Source organism: Opisthocomus hoazin, chromosome 6 (assembly GCF_030867145.1).
Source record: "Opisthocomus hoazin isolate bOpiHoa1 chromosome 6, bOpiHoa1.hap1, whole genome shotgun sequence".
In the NCBI taxonomy this organism is placed as follows: Eukaryota; Metazoa; Chordata; class Aves; order Opisthocomiformes; family Opisthocomidae; genus Opisthocomus; species Opisthocomus hoazin.
In genome coordinates this window covers 58,704,969-58,726,399 of record NC_134419.1, presented here as the reverse complement: position 1 = coordinate 58,726,399, position 21,431 = coordinate 58,704,969, and the positions used below count along the sequence as shown (strand labels likewise).

General features: G+C 44.1%; 1 protein-coding gene across 7 annotated transcripts in view; it reads left to right on the top strand.

The window, feature by feature from the left end:
• MARCHF8 (membrane associated ring-CH-type finger 8) overlaps window positions 1-21,431 on the top strand; it is a 118,563-nt gene that overhangs the window by 16,373 nt on the left and 80,759 nt on the right. For 5 of the 7 annotated variants that reach the window (XM_075423309.1, XM_075423311.1, XM_075423304.1 and 2 more), the window contains exon 2: window positions 13,894-14,072. In XM_075423309.1, coding sequence (XP_075279424.1) covers window positions 13,977-14,072 — 96 coding nt within the window. In that variant the 5' untranslated portion in view covers window positions 13,894-13,976. Of the gene's footprint in view, window positions 1-12,082; window positions 12,225-13,876; window positions 14,073-21,431 lie in introns of all 7 variants that reach the window. The other 2 variants (XM_075423306.1, XM_075423308.1) reach the window with 2 other exon arrangements.

Below are 21,431 nucleotides of genomic sequence, written 5' to 3'. Positions count from 1 at the left end.
ACAAACTGAAGCATAGGAAGTTCCATCTGAACATGAGGAAGAACTTCTTCCCTCTGAGGGTGATGGAGCCCTGGAACAGGCTGCCCAGGGAGGTTGTGGATTTTCCTTCTCTGGAGATATTCAAGACCCACCTGGACAAGGTCCTGTGCAGCCTGCTGTAGGTGACCCTGCTTCAGCAGGGGGGTTGGACTAGGTGACCCACAGAGGTCCCTTCCAAACCCTAAGATTCTGTGATTCTGTGAAATGTATTTAAAATTTTTAACTTCAGGGCATAGTAAATGACTTCTGGTAGCTAGTTTTGCATGAGAAGTTCAGGTTGCTTTGAAATGTGGCAAATTATGGCTGAAAATGTGACTTACCAATGTTGTGCAAGTTTGTGAAGAGTCGAGTACGGGATGCTTTTTGCTCTATGCTTGAACTTTTGAAGATGCTGAGTTTGAGCTCTCCAATTGCATCATGCAAATTCTGAAGAACGTACTTTATAGCTGTCTCCTCAGAAGGAGTTTAAATGTTTGTCATAACGATCCCGAAATCTAAATTTTATTAAGACATCTGGAACAAAGATATGTTGTAACTTAAACCTGTAAGTAACGAGTTACCTGGCATTTAACTCGTACATCATTTAATAGAAATACGTTCTTATGTGCACCACTTTGGAAATTTCTTATTCACTCAGAGGCAAAGAAAGAATCATTTTATACTTCTTCAAAATACAGAATCACTTAGTCAATATTATATTCTTTTTACTCAGACTTAAGAGGAGTGTTTTGCCTGGTAGCAGTTAAATAATAGTGAAGAATGTGGCTTAGGCGCCTGTTGTTCATAAATACCTTTTACAGCTGTTAGCCTCTGACGTAATCGAAAATAAGTGATGTAGCACAGGATTTTCTTAAAAATGCATCATTGTTATCTGTGTATAATACAGAATGTGAGCTGTCTTCACTGAACAATGATGAGATTGTTTTGTTTCATCACTATCTTGTGTTGTAAATATTTACACTGTTTGAGAAACACAGGCTTTCATTGTCTTTTATGTAGATTTATGCATTTCTTTTTAATAGTCTTTATTAATTTTGAAGATAAAAATACAGTTCACTGGATTTCAGAACTGATTTAGAGTTTCATGAACGATTATAGTAAAGAATGGGAAATGATCATAAATTATCCATAGGTGTTACATTATATCATGTGAACTTGTGTACTAGACTAGAAATTTGCCTGCAAATATATGTTTTTGTGGATTTCTCTCACTGGTCTGTAGCTGTATTAATACGTCCTTGTTATAGTTTGGCTGTGGCCGGCAGCAAAGGGGCCGCACGGCTGCTCTGCCGCCACTCCCCCTGCTGGGGTGGGGAAGAGAATGGAAAGAAAACAGGCAAAAACTGGTGGGTCAGGATAAGGGCAGTTTAACAGAACAGCAAACAAAGGGAACAGGAACAACAATGATACAGATAAGGAGAAAACACAACACAAACAGCAGAACCCACGGAGCCACTCTCACCACTCGCTGCTATGTGTGTGCACTCCCGAGCCCAACTGACTTCCCGCTGCCCAGCTCCCCCCCCCACAGGAACCCAGCATGATGGCACATGGTATGGAATACCTGGCTCTGTTTGGCCAGGTGGGGTCAGCCCGCCTGGCTGTGTCCCCTCCTGGCTTCTGGTGAAAATTAACCCTGTTGTGGTCGATCCAAGGATATTATCCACCCCTTATTCTATACCAACTATGTCATGCCCAGGTCCCCCGTTGTCCGGTTGATCACCACCACTTCTTCTGTCTCCAGATATCATTCCCTTGGTCTATGGATCATTACTCTAAAGTGTCCGTTGAGTTGATTTAATCCATGACTGTGGGCTCCATCTGTCGTAATGGTCTTCCGTGGCAGGAGAGGTGATGTGTGGTGATGGGCGGTCACTTGCTGCATCCTGAGCTCATGGCTGATGTATCTGGTGTGGCCCATACCCACAGTCTGCGGGCTGGAGATGTCGATCTTGATGAAGTTGCTGGGTGCCAGTTGCTGAAAACCAGGTCCAGTCCCATCATCACTGTGCTCTGCTAGGTTTCATCATAAAGTCCATCCTTCTTTAATCTGGACGATTCTTACTATAATACTACTGGTATAACATATAACATTTATAACAGTGATAACAGACAGTGACAGGGTTATTTAACAATTAACTTTATACAATTTATTCATTGACTATTCTCCCCCAAAATCAAATCCCCATGAGGTACACATCAGACTTCTCCATCCTTTCACATTACCGACCAGGTACCCCCAGGTCCTTGAGCAAAAGCAATCCTGCGGACAGGCTTGCCTTTGCCGAAGGCAGGACTAACCCAGACTGTCTTCCCTAACATGTTCCGCATGTGCGCTACGGGGACTTTATCCCCTTCTACGGGGCGCTGAGGTTTTGATTGGGCAGGACCAGCCCGGTTGGTGGATCCTCTGGTGTTAACCAACCATGTGGCATTTGCTAAATGAGCATCCCAGTTTTTGAAAATTCCACCCTCCATTGCTCTCAAAGTGGTTTTTAGCAGCCCATTGTACCGTTCGATTTTTCCAGAGGCTGGTGCATGGTAGGGGATGTGATACACCCACTCAATACCGTGTTCTTTGGCCCAAGTGTCTATGAGGCTGTTACGAAAGTGAGTCCCGTTGTCCAACTCAATTCTTCCGGGGCTGCCATATCGCCACAGGACTTGTTTTCCAAGGCCCAGGATGGTATTCCGGGCGGTGGCATGGGGCACAGGGTAGGTTTCCAGCCATCCGGTGGTGGCCTCCACCATTGTGAGCACATAGCGCTTGCCTTGGGGGGTTTGTGGCAGTGTGATGTAGTCAATCTGCCAAGCCTCCCCATATTTATATTTTAGCCATTGTCCTCCATACCACTGAGGCTTTACCCGCTGGGCTTACTTGATTGCAGTGCATGTTTCACATTCATGGATAACCTGTGCGATGGTGTCCATGGTCAAGTGCACCCCTCCAACACAAGCCCATCTGTATGTCGCATCTCTTCCTTGGTGGCCCGAGGTGTCATGGGCCCACCGAGCTATAAAGAGTTCACCCTTATGTTGCCAGTCCAGATCCACCTGAGCCACTTCAATCTTGGCAGCCTGATCCACCTGGTGGTTGTTTTGATGTTCTTCAGTGGCCCGACTCCTAGGGACGTGGGCGTCCAAGTGACACACTTTTACAACCAACTGCTCCAGATGGGCAGCAATATCTTGCCACAATGGGGCAGTCCAGACAGGTTTGTGTCTGCGCTGCCAGTTGTTCTTCTTCCATTGCTGCAGCCACCCCCACAAGGCATTGGACACCATCCAGGAGTCGGTGTAAAGACAGAGCACTGGCCGCTTCTCTCGACTGGCAATGTGTAAAGCCAGCTGGATGGCTTTCACCTCTGAAAACTGGCTTGACTTACCTTCTCCCTCAGCAGTTTCCATGACTTGTCGTGTAGGGCTCCATACAGCAGCCTTCCACCTCCACTGCTTCCCCACAATGCGACAGGACCCATCCATGAACAGGGCATACTGTTTCTTATCTTCTGGCAGCTTGTTATACAGTGGGGCCTCTTCACCACGTGTCACCTCCTCCTCTGGTGATGCTCCAAAATCTTTGCCTTCTGGCCAGTCCATGATTACCTCCAGAATTCGTGGGTGACTGGGGTTTCCCATTCGGGCGCGCTGGGTGATCAGTGCGACCCACTTACTCCACGTAGCATCGGTGGCATGATGTGTAGAGGGGACCCTCTCTTTGAACATCCAGCCCAGGACCGGCAATCGTGGTGCTAGGAGGAGCTGTGCTTCAGTGCCGACCACTTCTGAAGCAGCTCAAATGTCTTCATATGCTGCCAGAATCTCTTTTTCAGTGGGAGTATAGCGGGCCTCGGATCCTTTGTATCCCTGGCTCCAAAACCCCAGGGGTCGACCTCGAGTCTCCCCTGGTGCTTTCTGCCAGAGACTCCAGGTTGGGCCATTCTCCCCGGCTGCAGTGTAGAGCACGTTTTTAACATCTTGCCCTGACCGGACTGGACCAAGGCCTACGGTATGAACTATCTCCTGTTTAATTTGTTCACATGCCTGTCGTTGCTCAGGGCCCCATTCAAAATCATTCTTCTTCCGGGTCACGTGGTACAGAGGACTTACAGTCTGGCTGTAATTTGGGATGTGCATCCTCCAAAAACTCACAACACCTAAGAAGGCCTGTGCTTCCTTTTTGCTGGTTGGTGGAGACATAGCTGCTATTTTGTTGATGACATCCATTGGGATTTGACGGCACCCATCCTGCCATTTTATTCCCAAAAACTGGATCTCTTGAGCAGGTCCCTTGACTTTACTTCGCTTAATGGCGAAACCAGCTTTCAGAAGGATCTGAACTATTTTCTCCCCTTTCTCAAAAACTTCCTCCGCTGTGTCACCCCATACAATGATGTCATCGATGTACTGCAGATGTCCTGGAGCTTCACCCTTTTCCAGTGCAGTCTGGATCAGCCCATTGCAAGTGGTGGGACTGTGTTTCCACCCCTGGGGCAGTCGATTCCAGGTGTACTGGATGCCCCTCCAGGTGAAAGCAAACTGTGGCCTGCACTCTGCTGCCAAAGGGATGGAGAAGAATGCATTAGCGATGTCAATTGTAGCGTACCACTTGGCTGCCTTTGACTCCAGCTGATACTGAAGTTCTAGCATGTCTGGCACGGCAGCACTCAGTGGTGGTGTGACTTCATTCAGGCCACGGTAGTCTATTGTCAGTCTCCACTCTCCAGTAGATTTTCTCACTGGCCATATGGGACTATTCAAGGGTGAGCAAGTTTTGCTGATCACTCCTTGACTCTCCAGCTGGCGGATCAGCTGATGAATGGGGAGAAGGGAGTCTCGGTTAGTGCGATATTGTCGCCGGTGCACCGTTGTGGTCGCGATTGGCACCTGTTGTTCTTCAACCCTCAGCAACCCCACAACGGAAGGATCCTCCGAGAGACCAGGCAAAATGGACAGCTGTTTAATTTCTTCCGTCTCCACAGCAGCTATGCCAAAAGCCCACCGATACCCCCTTGGGTCCTTGAAATACCCTCTCCTAAGATAGTCTATACCAAGGATGCACGGAGCCTCGGGGCCAGTTACAATGGGGTGTTTCTGCCACTCCTGCCCAGTGAGGCTCACTTCAGCCTCCAATACAGTCAGCTCCTGGGACCCCCCTGTCAATCCCAAAATGCAAATGGACTCTGACCCTTTGAAATCTGATGGCATTTAAAGTACACTGTGCACCAGTGTCCACTACAGCTTTATACTCTTGTGGATCTGACGTGCCAGGCCACCGAATCCACGCCGTCCAATAAACGCGGTTGTCCCTTTCCTCCACCTGGCTGGAGGCAGGTCCCCTGTAGTCCTGGTCAGAGAATTTGCTGCTCACTTGTTGTGAAAATGACTTGGAGATCCCTTCCAGAGGATCGGAATCAGGATCAAACTGTCTACCTGGTCTGGAGAGCTGGTTGCTGGAAACTGGAGCAGCATTTTTCCTGACAGAATCCCCTTTTGTGATTGTTTTACCTCGCAACTCACGCACTCGTGCCTCTAGACTTGAGGTAGGTTTTCCATCCCACTTCCTTATGTCCTCTCCATGGTGACACAGGTAAAACCACAGGGTGCCCTGTGGTATATATCCTCTGTATCTTCTCTCCTGAGCAGAGAAGCGCTTGCCCTTAATAGCTGAGACACTGGCCCGTAGAGGTGGGGAGTAGAACACATTCTCTTTGACTTGCTGGATCTTCTGGGACAATTTCTCCACAGCTGAGACAAGGGAGGAAGAGAGACTTTCCTCATATTGCTGGAGTCTGACAGCCACCTCATCCACTGTTGGTGCCTCCTCACCTTTCCAGTTTACTATTGCCAGTGAGTTGGCATATGAGGATGGTGCGCTCTGCACAAACTTCCTCCACATGGATGGTGTGCACTCGGCTTCCTCTCGGTGTGTGGGTAACTGCTCATTGTCCAGGCCATAGTAAACCAGCTCCCGCACAGCTAATTCCCTCAAGTACTGAATACCCCTTTCCATATTGGTCCACTTGCCAGGATAGCTTACAAAATCCTCACTGAAGGGGTGCCTCTCCCTCATGCCTGAGAGAAGTCTCCTCCAGAGGCTGAGGACTTGTTGCTTTTTCCCAATGGCCTTGTCAATGCCCCCTTCCCTGGCCAGGGATCCCAGCTGCTTGGCTTCCTTGCCCTCTAACTCCAAGCTGCTGGCCCTGTTATCCCAGCACCGCAGCAGCCAGGTGACAGTGTGCTCGCCTGGGTGGCAGCTTAAATCTTTCCGGCACATGGTACCGAATACCCTGCTTTGTTTGGCCAGATTGGGTCAGCCCGCCTGGCTGTGTCCCCTCCTAGCTTCTGATGAAAAATTAACCCTGTCCTGGCCAAACCCAGGACAGTCCTTCATTCTATTTCATTATAACCTTCATTAACAGTTTATTTTAAAAACCATTGTTCATCATATGGAGTGCTGTGCCACATCGTAATGATTATGTGGGCATTTTTCTCAATAGATTTACTGTTCTTCTGGAGATCTGGGGTGCTGCCTTCTCCTTGACATCACTTGCTGTCTTTCCCTGGCATGTCATAGTAGTGTGGGTTTTGGCTTTTGCCCATAAATAGCAGAGAGGGGAGTGTGTTCTGTATCCAATGGATGTACTGTGGACCCTTCTGCACTGATTGCAGTGATATACAATTGCAGGGGACCAACTGCAGCAATCTTAGTGGGCCATTCCTAAAGCTTTGTTCACAGTAATATGACCTTTTTTATTTTCTTTTGAGAATTTCAAATTGTATGAAACCTCACCATTGGTGTCTCTAACCATTTCTGTGGGTTAGTAAGTTAAAGATGCATTGACCACTGCGTCACCAGTGTGCACAGTGTGATGGAATCCATCTAGGTTACTGCTCTGCAATGCTTTTTGACACGTAATGAAGAAGGAAAAATAGCTTTTCCCAAAAACTGTAGCTGTAGCAATAGGCATGGTACTGTGGCATTTGACAGTGAATATCATGAACAAGCAAGTAATCATCCATATCTTTAAGAAAAATTTCATCTGAGCCATGTGATTAAGACAGCCTAGTTTTTGCTCTGTAGAGTGGCTTAGGTGCCAAACTGGAGGGAAGAATGCTTCTTCTGGTGAGGGGCCCATAATTTCTCAGGAAGCCAGTTGCTACTCATTGTGGGAGTTGATGGGATCATGGCTAAGAGTGGTAACAAGGCAAGTCCCGTACATGCTGTGATATTACATCCTGCTAGCAGCAAGTCTGTAAAGACTCACAGCTTGCGGTGTGATTCATGTGCTAGACCTGCTCTGTTCAGAAGCACCTGCGGACAGCAATGTGAAGGGGTGAGGTGAAATGCTGATTATCTAAGTGAAAGAACAACGAGTGGCACCCCCTTACACAAACGGATTTGGCAATTCAGTGGAACAGGTAGAGCAGCTTGCTGGCTGAGAAATCAGCAGCCCGTGCTGTTGACCTTTCCCAGGCCCCCACTGTTAGGACTTCCAGTGCAGAGAATGAAACTTCTGCTTTACATCTGTTTCTTTTTGCTTGTATATAGTTAGAGACCATCCCAGGGATTATTGCTGATGTTATTAGGGAGTGTTTCATCAACAAATATACAAGGGGAGTACTTAAAAATGTGTATTACCTAGCAGACCACTGATACAGTTAGAAGAAGTTTTGCCTCTGTAACAGGAGCTTACTGCCCGTGTGTGTGCGCAGAGCACCTGGCGCTTTGTTCTTTCCACATGCTGTCAGGAATGATCACTGATGTTTCTTATGCAGGTAAGTTGCTACTAATAGCATAAGCAGACAAAAGTAATTTCTTTTTTTCTCAAGGGACTGCAGTGACTGTATTATTTTGTTATTGGAACAGAGGGAAGTGACATTTACTTCCTTTGAATGCTACCAAGCTAGTTCATAATTGCACTTAGCAGCTGATTTGATTTGAAGGGGACAGATTTTAAGAAATGTGTTTTTCAGAGGTGCAGATCCTGCTCAGCTTCCACTGAAATCAAGGAAGGGAGTTGCTAAGAGCTCTGGGTCCATTATTTGTTGATGCTGTAGTTTAACAGTTTGCTTGTCTAGTTGTATTATGTTTGTAAAAGCAATCATATTCTTAGCTTGAGAGGAGTCATCCAGTGCTGGCAGATACTTCTGTTTCTCTATGCATTGTGTGTAGTCTACAGCTGTATATTCCTGTATATTGAGAAGCTTTTAGAGGGAACATGGGAAACATGTAGAAGGATCTCTTATTCCCTTTCTGAGTCTTTCTTTTGATTTCAACTACATAATAACATGGGTTGTTTTTTTTTAATTATTAGAAGAAAGATATTTTTAAGTCTTGAAGCTGATTATTGTTAGGACAGGAGCAGGTGGAGGAAAGCAGGAACTGAGATAAAGTGAGAAGTTGCAGCTCAGCTAGTAAACAATGCAAGTTATATGGGCAGAGGCATAGTTGTAAATAGCAATAGTCTAGAATTATACCTGTCTGGTCTGAGTACAAGGGTTCTTTTCACTTCTAACGTTATACTAACCCTGAAATGTGAAAGGTACTGCAGGGAAAGAAGTGTTAGTTTCTCTCCCTTAAGTTCCCTTGATTAGATTTGTTTCTCAAGTTATCAAGCCTCATGCACTTCACATGCATTTGTTAACATCTCCTAAATAATGCTGTTAACAAAGTACTGATTAAGTTACAGTAAAACAAAATGAAATGCAGATGCAGGATCTTCTTTTTCAAAATGCACATCTGTCGTCTCTAAAAAAGGATTATGTAAGCTACATTAGTAGAGGAGGAGCCTGGACAAGCTCAAAATAAATTAAAGCTTCGAACTGGAGCCAGCACAAGCTAATAGGATTGGAAATATATGCAAATATGGAACATGTAATGTATAGAAAGTAGGCACAAGCTGTATCCAGCTGAAATGCCAGGGTAGATAAGCAAAGTTAAGATGCACACAGGAGTTTGCTAAGGTCACTGGATGACGGCTTCTGTTAGTTTTAGAACAACAACAGAACAAAACACAAAGTTTTTTTTTTTTTTATGGGGCTTTGGGATTTCACATCAAGACCTAAAGCAGAAAAACACTTCCAGAGCTGTGCGAATAGATTATTTCAGATCTCGCTAGGCGAAGGTAAGCCAGGTAATGAAGATGTTATGCCATCTTGCAGCAGTCATATGTTTCTTCAGAGGGTTTCCATTCCTGTTCGGGTTGGTCAGGTTTTGTACCGCATAGAGGGGAAGTTTCAGATCAGAGTTCATGGCAGTGATCCACAAAGCCTTGGGGCAACACTTTCCAGCCTGCAGCTGGTAGATCCCCTGAAGTCCACTGACTGCATCCGTGCTATGGCAGGATTGTCAGAGCAATGCACAGCGCTGCAGTGGCTGGATTATCTGGACAGCAGCGATCTGTTGCTTTGTTTTTAACCTGACCACCCCCCAACAGATTATCAGACCACTGAGCTATGTGATACAGCTCACTGTCATTAATGGGGACTAGGGGAGTTGAAGAAAAGTGTGAGAAGCCTTGGAGCAGACAGGAATGGCGCACAGGTGAAATTTCTTCCAGTTGCTTTCTGTTAGTGACTGTCATCTTGCTTATAACACAGTTTCCAAGGTTTACCTTTCATGCATGTAAAGGCAGATTCTGTTATAGTCCAGAGTGACTATTATACTTTAAATAAGAAAACAACTGTGATATTTGGCTGCTGGTTTTTTTCTCCCCCTCCTATGAGTAATGCAAAGCATGTGTACACACCTACATACATCCTCAGGACACTTTTCTTTTGGTAAGCCCTGTGCACATCTGCAGCCAGTGCCACTACAGCTCCACAGTTTCTGCTGAAGTTTTCCAACATATGCCATGTAGCAAGGGAATATGGTGGACTTTCTGAAGTATAAGTGAACTAATAAAATCTGTAGTTCATACTGCATGTTTTTAAATTCCAGCAGATACCAAACCACAGACAGGAAACCATTTGTGCTTACTTGTCCCAGCCTAGCTGGGAATCTTTGGCAAAAAGCAGTTTAGCCTTTATTTGGGAATGTGTAGTGGACAGAGAAGCTGAGGTGGGTGGTAGGTGAGGAACAACAGGATAGTTTACTCCACCTTCGTTCTTCTGATGGCACATCTCATTGTAACAGTCCAGCAGTTCACAGGCTGTTAGGCTCATCTCGTGGCTAATTTAGGTTCTTGTTTTGTCAGTGGGGAAACTGAGGCCCTGATGGGGTAGATGATAGAAGTGGGGTTTCAGGTGGTCTCCCAGCTGCTTCTGCTACAGTGAGGTTATCTGTTGTTGTTGGTTGTCCCCTCTCACGTACTTAATGCTGATAACCCAGGGGAACCTAATTTTCTGCTTGTGTTGCTGCTGGGAGATGTACTGCTCAGGGGAATGCCCCAGCCACCAGGCGCAAGTCATGCACGTGCTTCTCCTTCCTTCTCTTTTCTTAACTATCTTCAGAGACAGTTTGTCTCATTTCCTCTGAATCTGACTGTGCTTGCTGCAGCTTCATGATTCTAGCAACATAATGAGGACCCAGCTGATGTGGTTCCGGGTGTCTATTGGCATTTTTAGTTACTGCTTTGCCTGCCCTGCAGAAAGCAAAACTGGGCTACCTGGGTTGGTGAAATCTTAGCTCCACTGAGGACTCCTGTGGGCTTTGAGGCCAAGATTTGGACCTCTGTTGTCTTTTGAAATGCCGTTGGTTTCTGAAGGCTCTCCACAATGACTGTATTGATGGAATCCATTTTGCAGGAACCAGTGTGGCCATAGATAGCGGGGACAGTAGAGCTTCAGGCTTTCCTCTGTCCTGGCATTCCCATATGCCCCAGCCAGGTCTGCAGGAAACTTCCATAGAGTCTGTATTTGGCGTAGTGGCTGTTGACAGCATCAATAAAGGGCCCAGCTACAAAAACAGGCTTAACTTTATTATTGTTTGCTGGACGCCCAAATTCGTAAGAGGTTTTCTTAAGTATTTTCTTCCAGTGAATAATCTGTGAACAGCAGTCCCCCCTCCTTCTCAGACAGATGACCGACCTGCCTATCACACAGGGGAGGAGGAAGCTGAGCCCTTATGTACCACCTCCTGGGCAAGTGTACTCGGCTGCTGGGTTTGAGGTGCTGTGGTTTGAGGGTTCCTCACTTTGTGTGAGGGATGGCCTGACCATCTAACTGGAATCCTGGAGAGAAGGGAGTATCTAGGAGCAGCCCTCCTGCCTTAGCATTTCTTCCCTGGAGGCCTTTTTGGCAGGCCCTCAGTTTGATATGCTTGAAGCTTGGATCCCTCTTCACAGGCGCCCAACTCCACACCCCTGGATCAGGAAGCATGTGGCGTTAGTTTAGCTGCGGAAAATGTCCTGTGGAGCTTGTTACAATTTGCTTCATGTTGAGTGTCATTGCTTTCCTGGCATCCTTGTGTGTTTGCACTTGGTACTGCAGATGATCTGTTGACTCATGTAACTTCATCCTTTAATTAGCACTGTGGTGTTAACGTGCTTCAGGTTGATACAGACAGGCTTTGAGTGTGTATGTTGTTAGGGATCTTCCGGATTGGGGATGCTACAGTGTGGCGTCTGGATTAAGTTTAGAGGTTTTTCTAAGCCACTCTTGAACAAAGGCAGGCTTTATTAGAGCATCTGCCAGGCTTCTTTACCAGACGAGGGCTATTTCACATCATCTTTGAATATCTAATTGGATTATATCTGCTGGTTGAGCTCTTTCAAAGAATGCTAACAACACGCTATCCTCGGAGTACCTGCAGAAAAACTGGCTGGACTAGTTTTGTGTCATCAGAGGGGTTTAACTGTGTTTTCTAATAATTTTCCTTGTTTCCTTTGTGGTAATAACATGTCCTTGCCTGCAAGCCCAGAACCCTTTTTGAGGGGAACATAGAGTGGAGTCCATCTCCTTCTCCTTGGCTCAACTATCACTGGAAGTAGCACAGAACATATTACCTGGCATATTTTCATTGCAGCTTAACATTCTCTGGATTTTGTTTCCTTATGTTTTCTTAGAAAAATACCTTCACTTACTGCTTTGTTTATTGCAGTTTGATGTTCCTGTCTCAGCCCACATTTATCTCTCTTCTGGCACTTATGGCTTGGCTCCTTTAGAGGATGAAGCTAAACAGGTGTGTGGAACACCTGGGGAGGTTCTGTGTTTTCTCTGTATGCTAAGATACAATAGTGCTGGTAAGTCCCATGTTTCCCCCTATCTCCAGTAAGGAAGTGTCCTTGTTGTTGCATGTTTATGCATATAGATGTGTTTTTTATTTTTAAAATCAGTGATGCCTAGAAGTTATGGAGGCATTACCTTCAAAGCTTTCATGCATGCTTTATGATGTGCCATCTTGGCATCTGTGGAAGTAATATAAATCCTGACTACATGTCAGTAATGCTTCTGAATTTGACTGAGCACTCTAATGGGCAGACAGCATCATCCAGCAAAAGGAGTGTGTGATTGGGAAGCAGCAGGCATTGCCTGCACTTTTGGTTTTGCTCATGACTTGCTACGTGACCTTTGATAACTTTCCCCCTCAGTGCAAAAAGGATACTGAACTATCATTCCCTCTATAAAGTGCCTTGGGATTTTTTTTTGCCATTTAGTCAAAAGCAGTCAAAAGATTTGATCCTGTTTTTCTTTTACACAACTGCAGTACTCCTGTGGAGTCTAAATGGAAATCTAATGGAAATTTCACAGAATCAAAAACCTAGGAAGCTTGGTCTACCTTTGAAACTTCCATTTAATTAAATATTCAATAAAAAGTGTATGCAATATAAGTTAAGGGTATGCACTAAATGCTAGGCTGTGCTACTTCCAGATTGTTAAGCAACATAATATATAGGTCATCTACTTATTCTTTATTTTCTACTGTCACAGATTGATAAACAAACAAACAAAAAGTTTATATGTCATGGAAACAGAAGAGCAATGCACCATCCAGTTGCCCTATTTAGTATAGTCCCTGCTGTGTTAATTCCCCTCTAATCCTTTCTTTAAACACAATTGATTGTGTCTCATTTGCGGCAGGTTACATTCCAAATAAATACTGCACGATCCTACTTGTTTCAGAAAGCTTTTTATTTAATGTAACTTCGCTAATCTAATAAAAGCTATGCCTAATTATGCCTGGCTTTTAAATTAGTGTTGCCCATTTTGGCTAATTTATGTGTATCACTGTCTTTCCTATGTGTAGTGGTTCCCTGTTGTGTTAGTAAAAAGAAGGATAAAGTGTGTGTAGTCCGGTGGATTCCTGATTCCTAGTGAAGCAGTTTGATTACGTTATTCTCTAATAGTCTAAAGAAAGGAACAGCTCACATGATGCATCTTCCTGTTGCCAGCTGGTACATGTTTATGTGAATGACAAGAGCCAAATGCAGGCCACTGACTGTTTTTAACCAAAGCTATGGCATTCGGCATGATTCAGGATAATGCCTGAAGCAGTTTGATCCAGTGTGGGTGGGGTTGGCAGCTTGGGAAACTGCCTGCACAAGCTTTGCTCTGTCCATCTCCAGGTAGCTACGTTCCTGTTGCTCAACCTGGAGAGCTGCTCTTCCTCCTCTTCCTCCCTATCCATGCAGACTGGAGTATGAACCCTGCTCTCTGGCTCTGTTCTCGGACCACTTTGAGAACTGGTTGATAATTTATTTATTCATTCATTAGCATAAATTGTGCTCTGACCTGTCTAGTTCTAGGTCTTTAAAAGTCCTGTGTCTTTTCTCACCCAGACAGGGCACCAAACTCTGTCCTGTTCAGAATCAAGAGAGAAAACAAGAAGTGCACGTTGGTCCAGTTGATTTGGTTTAGAAATAACTGCATTTCAAGCTATTTTAACATCATCTAGTATTTTTATTTTTTTAGGTGCAAGGCCTGACAATGGCACCGAATGAGTGCTGCCTTCAAGCTTCCTTCCTGTAAATGATAGGACCAAACAAGGCGGTGTGATGAACATGCCACTGCATCAAATCTCTGTCATTCCAGCTCAGGATGTTACCTCTTCCAGAGTCTCCAGGAGCAAGACCAAAGAAAAAGAGGAACAGGTACTGTCAGATATGCTTGATTTTCACAGGAAGTTTTCTAAGTATAAAATGATAGGGGTTATCAAATCAGACCCGATTCTTTTCCAAAGCCGTAACTCCGTGCATGACTGCTGCTTTTAGTGAAGATGAACATTACCAAATTATCTCTTTATTCTTATATTTGCTATTTTGAAGCAGCTGGCTGCAAAATTCTAGAAATTGTTGTTGAGTAACTTCTGCAAAATGCAAGTTACGGCCTTCTGTTTTGCATAAGAATTCAAGGTAGATAGGGATTTTGGATGGTGGCTCTAGTACTGTTGTCAAGGAAGCTGTTACAGGTGTATTCTACCTTTCTAAAAGAAAAATAGTATGGGGTGTGAACCCCTATATGCAGCCATGTATCCTGTTTTCCTTTGCTCTTGGCAGTATGTAACAGCCGTGTTGTGGTTCATATTGGCTGGAATATCACAAGGAAGGAAATATACACCCGTATGTATATTTACTGTGCTGGTTTTTTGAGATATGATTTGTATTTTTAACTTGGGAGCATGTATGTGAATGGAATTATTCTGAGGTCTTGTTGTGGTGCTAATAAGAATTGGAATGCGAAAATACCTGAAGTGTCTAATGATCATAAGTGTAATACAATCTAATTACTAGGCTGCTTAATAATTTTTGATAGCATACTGTGTGTAGTCTTCACGTGTCGAATTTATTTATCCCTGGATTGTGTCTATCGTAGAACCCAAAGACCTTGGTATGCATCATGCGTTAGTGTACACTGTACTGCATTGAATTTTACATTATCTGTCAGTTCCACAGAAAGGTCTTTGTGTTTTTTCAGCTTTACATTAACATAAAATCAGATCAAGAGAATATTCACATTATGCTACAACTTCAGGTCTTGTTTTGTGGACTGCTCAGCAGTGGTTAATTCTGAGGAGATCTAGGGTGATACTGATTACAGGTAGGGCATAGCTTAAGTATAAGGGACTAGAAAGGCACTGTCATGTTACAGAAAGGGATTCACCAAGATTAACTTTGGGTAGGATAAAAGAAGTTGCTTCTGATGTGTATAGAATCATCTACCCCAACTACCCTCCTTGCCTGTCAGCTGTCCAAATTACATCTACTGAAGCCACCGGTCAGTAAAGATGAATTGTCCCATAGCTGTTTTTTGGAGTTGTCTTCTTAGTAACATCTTAAAATGGAATCTAGCCCTTCAGATTCTTAAACTGGTGATTACTTAGCCTGGCACACTGCTGCTTTAGTTGCCAGGACTGGACAAGATGTTGTCTTCACAGATGAGGGGCTCTAAATCCATGAACCACCTTGTCTCAGGAGTCTGCTGTAATCTCTCACTTCCCACCTGTCCCACATAGTGACTGTCTGAGATTGTGCTGGACAGGTCTCTAGGTAAGAGGGCTCTGCTCTGTCTTCCCTTTGGTCTCCTCCTGTATAGAAACTGTGCGTGTGAGAGAGAGTGAAACAGCCCCTCTGCCAAATGCAATGCAGTGTTGTGAATTGACTACTCTCCCCAGGGGCAATGGGGATTAGGAGGACAATCAGATCAAAACAACTTGTGGTAACTCTGACCATGCAGTGAGGCCAGAAGTGAGAGTCACAGAATCACAAAATGGTAGGTGTTGTGGATCTGTGGATCATCTAGTCCAACCCCCCTGCCAAGAAAGGTCACCTAGAGCAGGCTGCACAGGACCTCGCGCAGGCGGATTCTGAATATCTCCAAAGTAGGAGACTCCACAACCCCACTGGGCAGCCTGTTCCAGTGCTCCGTCACCCTCCAAGTAAAGAAGTTCTTCCTCATGTTCAGCTGGAACTTCAGAAAGTCCTAAGTCTCCTTTTAAACCTGTTCTTCATTTCTGACACAGCCACTTCAGTGTTAACAGATCTCTTCTGTGTTTCCTTCATAACTAGCTGAAATGTTGATTATTGTTTCCCTTACCAGGCTGCTGTTGTACTGTCATGACTTGGGACATTTGAAATGGAAAAGAATGTTTATTTAAATATGTGCAATATTGCACAGGAAATGATGGGGACTGAGACTATGCAAGTAAGAAATTAAGCTAACCTGGAAACAATTCATGTTTCCCTAGTCTTGTCCTTCCTGTCTCCGTAAGCATATTAATTCATCCCCAAATGTCCTGTATACTGCCAAAACCACAGCTGGAACAGCTGGAGCACCGGGTGAACTGCCTGCTGTCCTTGATGCACAGCTGTACTGACACTGCGGCTGCTCCTGTGCACGCGAGCCACAGTCTGACCCCTGTGCATTCTTCCCCACTCCTGCAAACTACATTACTTCTGATATTAAGCTTTAACGCTGGATCTAATGAATGAGCTGGAGGACAGTCAAGTTGTTAAGGTGCTGACTTTGACCAATCCAGTTTAAATTTCTGTACTGCATCAGTTAGGACATTCAAGGCTACTTGCTAGTCAGAGTCCCTGTCAACCCTTGGGTGCAATCAGCACTCCCTGGCCATGAATGTGAGTTTTGCTTATATTTGAAGTATACAGTAAAGGGGAGATAGGGTGTAAGAGAAAGAAATTGTAGAATATCACTGCCTTATTTTTAATTACTTCAAAATGCCTGTTTTCTGTTTGCAGTAGAAACCACTGCAAGATAAAGAGCAGCATGCAGAGTGAGCATGATCCTGTGTTGAGCAAATCTGCTTAGCAGTTGTAGATGATTTTTGTGCCCTAGGTAACATCTGCTGTACAAGAGAAGAACACTAGGTAAAACTGAGAAAGAAGACATTTGCCTTTCAGTTTTGTAACTTTAGTACAAAGTCAGTGTAACTTTGGTACTTTCGTATTTCAGCTGTGTAACTTTCCATTATGTAACGCAGCTCGCAGTTATTTCTTCGTGTTGTGGATGTCCTAGGCACAGTTCCCATGGATTTCTGCAAACACATATAATAGTTTTTCTGGAGCAAGTGCAACATTTCACAGTGTGATTCAAATGCCATGATTTTCTTACCTTACTTTTACTATGTAATTGAAACCCTTCTTGCCTTTTCTGTGTAGGAACAACAGTAAGCACCTCAAACAAATGTGTACACTGTGGTCTTAAAATGTTTTGAGTTGTACAGAGCCACTTGCCAATCTGAACAAAATCAAACAAACCTCAAACCACAATCAAAACCAGTATTACTGCTTCAAAGATAAATACATCGGTTTACTTTGTAATACCAGGCCATGTTCTTACACCAAGTACATTGCCAGTTGTGTGCTTTGTAGATTGAGCAGACACATGTACGTATCTCCCCTGTTTATTACCAAGCTCTGTCAAAAGCCAAGATGAATAAAGGTAGAGTGTCTGCTAGCGGGTGGAATTTTGCCTTGCTTTTGTTCATGTTGTTTCAAACTAGACCTTTAGCTTGTCTGTACCTGCATTCTGCATTGTAAGAAGTCTTTCAGAGGAAAGGCTCAAGAGGTACCATGGTGGAAAATGAAGTACAAGTGTGCCTAGAGAGTGAACTTTGCCAGTCTGTGAAAAATCATGTTTGTCCTGTTCCTCAGAAGGAAGATGCTTTATATCTTGTTCTCTTATCTTTTGTGATTATGGATGAGTTTAATTATCCACATTTGTCACAGAGGCACAGAGGAAAAATTCTCTAGCTGAACAGTTCAGATCTCTTACTGTTTCTTCTCTTTCATGCTTCTGGTCAAGATGTAGCTCTTGTATTTCAGGTTAAGGCTAGGCTAGTTTTGGTAATATATTTCCTTGCTTACAGGAGCAAGTTTTCTGGGGTAGTGATTTGTGACTACATGAAGAACAGCAAGAAATCCTTGCCTCCTTTATCACTGCAATCCAGTTTGTCAAACTGGGTGATCTATAGTCTCTAGGCATGCCTCATGGCAGATTAACATGTAGGTTCAATACCTGTGGAAATCTGGGGCAAAAATCTTACTGAATTTGAAGAGACGGTAAAAGACAAAGGTCCTGCCTACATTTCTGTTTTTAAGTCCTCAGTGATATGTATAAACAGCATAGCCTGGTAGATTCTGATTCAAGCTAGTGTAACTTTCAAGATTTAAAAAAGTTGAAAACTGGTTAACAGCAGTCTTTAATGAAATCTTGTCCATTTCCCCAGTAAAAATGGGGAAGGTCATAAAGGGATTATTACTCTTGCATTTAACTCGGATAAACTGTTAGCTTTAAGGGCTATGAATAACCATCATTAGCTTCTTATTTATCCCTCACTAGGAATAGCTTCATACTCACCTGATTTAAGGGAGGGAGAGTCACTCTGTTGTTTGTGAGATGCTACAACCCCTCAGCCTTTGTTTGGTGAGTAACATACTGGCAGCAATGTTTCTTGACATATCCAAAAGTTAACAGCTCTCAGGTTTCGGACTGGAAATGAGGAAATGATGCTGGCATGTGGTTGAGGTGTTGCTCTGCTTTTGTTTTGTTACAGCATTGCCTATTTGAGGGTTTTGTGCCTTGCTTGCTGAAGTGGACTTGTGTGTACCACAAGTTCTTAGTAAACGTTACTGCAGTGAGTGAAGTTCCCTGAGCAATAGCTTTTACACCGCTCTTCTAAAAATTTGTGAGTAATTTCACAACTATGGCCTCCTGTGCTATGATATCAGCAGATCAAGCATGGACAGGATCAGTGTTTGAATGAGAGATCGTGAGATGTTAGTACAAGTTGTTTTGGGTGTGCAGTACTCTTTCCTCTCAGTAGTCTGGACCTGGGAAGTAATACTGAGTTGTCATCAAGGATCATGTAGCATTTATCACAGAAGCAGATGAATGTTCTAGTCAAATTTAAACTTGTGAATTCCACTTGATTGACCAAAACTCCCTGCTGTCCTCTGCTGTAGAGGAACTATCTTCTTGTCTTCCAAGTGCTGTGTAGTTTTACTGGCTGCTGTGTGCTCAGCAGAGATGCTGTGATCATCTCAAACACTTCCAGGTGCTGTCGTCTTGGAGATAATATGACTATGTAATTTGTCTGCATGAAATTATGGTGAGAGAAGTACATTGTGCTGCATCTTGCTAAATTTTTTCTGCCTTCTTAATCATCTCTTGCATTCTGTAACAGTAAAGGCACTAGGGCCTATTGATTCAGATAAGCAATGTCTTATTGGAAAAGCAGGACTTCCCTGAAGAATTAAAAAAAAAAAAAGCAATAGCTGCATTTGCAAGATTTTTTAGTCATAGATCAGTAGCGCAATGTAAAGGTGCATGCTTTATGTTGTTGAATCCAGTGTGACACTTGGAGAGCTATTAATTGTTTTTAAGGTACAGAAGCACTCTGTGGCCTTTTTCATTCATTTTTTTGATTTTGAGCTGTGAATGTGGGCTCTGACTGGCTGAACTTGATCCAAATACTCAGGTGTTTGTAAGGCTCTGTGTGTGTGTTTGGTTTTGCTTGCCCATTGAACCAAATCTTTTATTAAGCAGCCAGGCTTCAAATCCTTTGAGAATTTCACCCTTTATTATTTTTATACTGAGATGTGTGTGTTTATGTGTAGCTATGTAGTATATTAACACTGTGCCTGGCATTTCTCCTTTATTAAATTGGCTTTGTATAGAAACTGTGTAACTATTAAAGAATTTTTGTGTGAGTATCCTTCAACTTTTCCATGGGAAGCAGAATGTGTCTCATGCTGTACTGCTTATAGGCTTAGCCTCAAAGTGGGAATTTGCAAAGTCCTTTCCTGACAATTCAAATCTTGCCTTGTACTTAGCATGTGTTTCAATGGACCATAAAGCATTTCTTAGAAATAGTTGAAGTTGCACTTCTCACTTTTTAAAAAGTAGCAATTAGACAATTTTTTGACAGAGCAGACAACCTGTGACAGGGGCACACCTGAAGAGCTGCAGTGAAAATTCTTTTGTTTCTGCAGTCTGGGAAGCAGGTAGGAATATTTCCCAGACCTCGTCATTTTTGAATATGCCAGATGACTGAGATGGTTGTAACATCCTTCTGAATTGTATCTCTGCAGCAATGCTGTTATGCTGAGAGTGTGGTATTTCCATGGCTGATTTCTATGCTAAAACATACATTTTAGTACATGTCATTGTTGGAGCAGGTGCCTGAATGTACTCCCACTCTGATTACCTTTAGCAGGTAAACAGTCTAGTGACGAGCACTACATAAATAGGAAAACTGCTTGAGAAACTGCTTCACACCAAATGCCTCTCTTTTCTCTATGGGTGCATTTGTACACACTTGAACACCACTCTGCTTGTGATCTCTCCTTCTGGTTATTTAGGAGAGTCGTTCTTGTGCTTGTCAAGACAACTTCACTGTTACTTGTATCAAATCCTTCCTGGGCATAGCACTTTGCAGTTGCTGTCAGGTGTCCCTGCAAACATGCTCGCATGGGGCATTGCCTGTTTCTTTACTCCTATAAATGTCTTTGCGTCTGGTGGTAGTGTGAATGTCTGAGGTGCTCCTTCCGCCCTTGCTTGCCTGCCTTCTCCTCTTGGGCAGTTGCCATCGTTCCCACCCCTTGCCAGCTTCAGGGCTTTCTTCTTCTCTCCCATGTGTTCCTGGCAAGGGCACTGCTAACCTTCTCTTCTGTGTGGTAACTGGAGAGCTGGCAAGAAGCACACAGAGTGCAGCCAGGCCTGGATTAAACCAGTGGAATTTGGGATTTAATTTGTTTGTCTCTTACTGCCTTGCTAGATGGTTTTGGGCAAGTCCCTTGGGTGCCTGCACTGTCCTTTCTGCCATCTGTCAAAGAAGGCTAGTGCTGCTGACTAGCCTTGTAAAGGGCTTCAGGTCTAAGGATAAAAGCTGAGCAGCTGGAAGCATTTGTCACTAGATCCTTTGACATGACTGCTTTGCCAGAGCTCTGCTCTGCAGCCAGTTCTGCTGAGCTGGCCCAAAGCTCTGCTGCAGAACATGGTGGGCACAGGCTGTATGGTGAGTGGAGGGGTCTTCCTCCTGCAGGTAGGCTTTGCTTGATCTCGGTCATGGTGAACGTGCAAAATGCTGTGACCTCTTTGAATCCACGTATGCGCATTCTGCTTTTTTGTGTTTGAGTGCGGGAAGGGGAAGCTGGTCCTCTCAAGCCCTGCTCTTGGAAGCTAAAGTATGCTGCTTCCCAGCAACCCCCAACGAAGTCGGAAGAGAGGAGGCAGGAAGCAGGAGAGAGGGAGGGAGGGAGCTGCTCCCGCTTGAGTCGTCCTAACAAAAAAAAAGTCGGATCATGCCATTTGCTTCTGCATTGTGTTTGTCTTGGAGTGTGTGCAGCATGTGTTAGCGAGTAAAGGAGCAGATGGCTTCTAAGTGGAGATGAATTACGAAAGGGAGACTGTGGGAAGTGGTTTCTGAAAAGGATCTGAAGGAGAAGAGGAGAAAATCCTTTCTTTTAAAAATTCAGTAAACATTACAAAAA